The sequence below is a fragment of the Apaloderma vittatum genome, unplaced genomic scaffold, assembly GCF_000703405.1.
Source record: "Apaloderma vittatum isolate BGI_N311 unplaced genomic scaffold, ASM70340v1 scaffold28212, whole genome shotgun sequence".
NCBI lineage: Eukaryota > Metazoa > Chordata > Aves > Trogoniformes > Trogonidae > Apaloderma > Apaloderma vittatum.
The window spans coordinates 390-1,113 of NW_009703544.1; the positions used below are offsets into that span (position 1 = coordinate 390).

Consider the following 724-nt stretch of genomic DNA (forward strand, 5'->3'; position numbering starts at 1 on the left):
AGAAGTTCTGCACCCCGATATCTTCAGGTGAGCTCCGGGCTGGGGCACCCTCCATTGCATGACCTCCAGCTCCCAAAGTGGGTCCCTTCACCCCTCCCATTTCTTGTTTCCCCCTCCAGAACTTGCACAGAATCACGAGTTTTACAAAAACGCGGACGTTCGGCCGCCCTTCACGTACGCCTCGCTCCTTAGCTCCCAAAGTGGGTCCCTTCACCCCTCCCATTTCTTGTTTCCCCCTCCAGAACTTGCACAGAATCACGAGTTTTACAAAAACGCGGACGTTCGGCCGCCCTTCACGTACGCCTCGCTCCTTCGGCAGGTTAGCGGTTCCCCACCGACCTGGGTTCAGCTCGGCCCCCCGCGAGGCACCTCAGGCAAAGCCAGACTCTCCCTCACTTTCTCAGTCCTGGGGGTGCCCACTGAACCCTCATTTCTGCCCCTCCTGCCTCGCCGCGGGATGGACGGGAACCCCGCTGGGACATGGCGAGTGATGCTCTTGTCCCCTCTGTGGTTCCCCAGGCCATCCTGGAGACCCCCGACAGGCAGCTAACGTTGAACGAAATCTATAACTGGTTCACGCGGATGTTCGCCTACTTCCGGAGGAACACGGCCACCTGGAAGGTGAGAGCAGCCCTGCTCAGTGCCGGGGGGCTCGCCCCATCCCACCCTGAACTCACTCAGCCCATCCCACCTGGAGCTACCTCCTGCAGGAGCGGCTCCAGCT

General features: G+C 60.8%; 1 protein-coding gene across 1 annotated transcript in view; it reads left to right on the top strand.

Annotated features, from left to right (window-relative positions):
* The window catches only part of LOC104270347 (forkhead box protein P4-like), a gene marked incomplete at both ends in the record, with an annotated part of 5,788 nt that overhangs the window by 164 nt on the left and 4,900 nt on the right, over window positions 1-724 (top strand). The window contains 3 exons of the mRNA XM_009864676.1: window positions 3-27; window positions 243-319; window positions 520-626. Of these exons, the coding sequence (XP_009862978.1) occupies window positions 3-27; window positions 243-319; window positions 520-626 (209 nt within the window). The remainder of the gene's footprint in view (window positions 1-2; window positions 28-242; window positions 320-519; window positions 627-724) is intronic.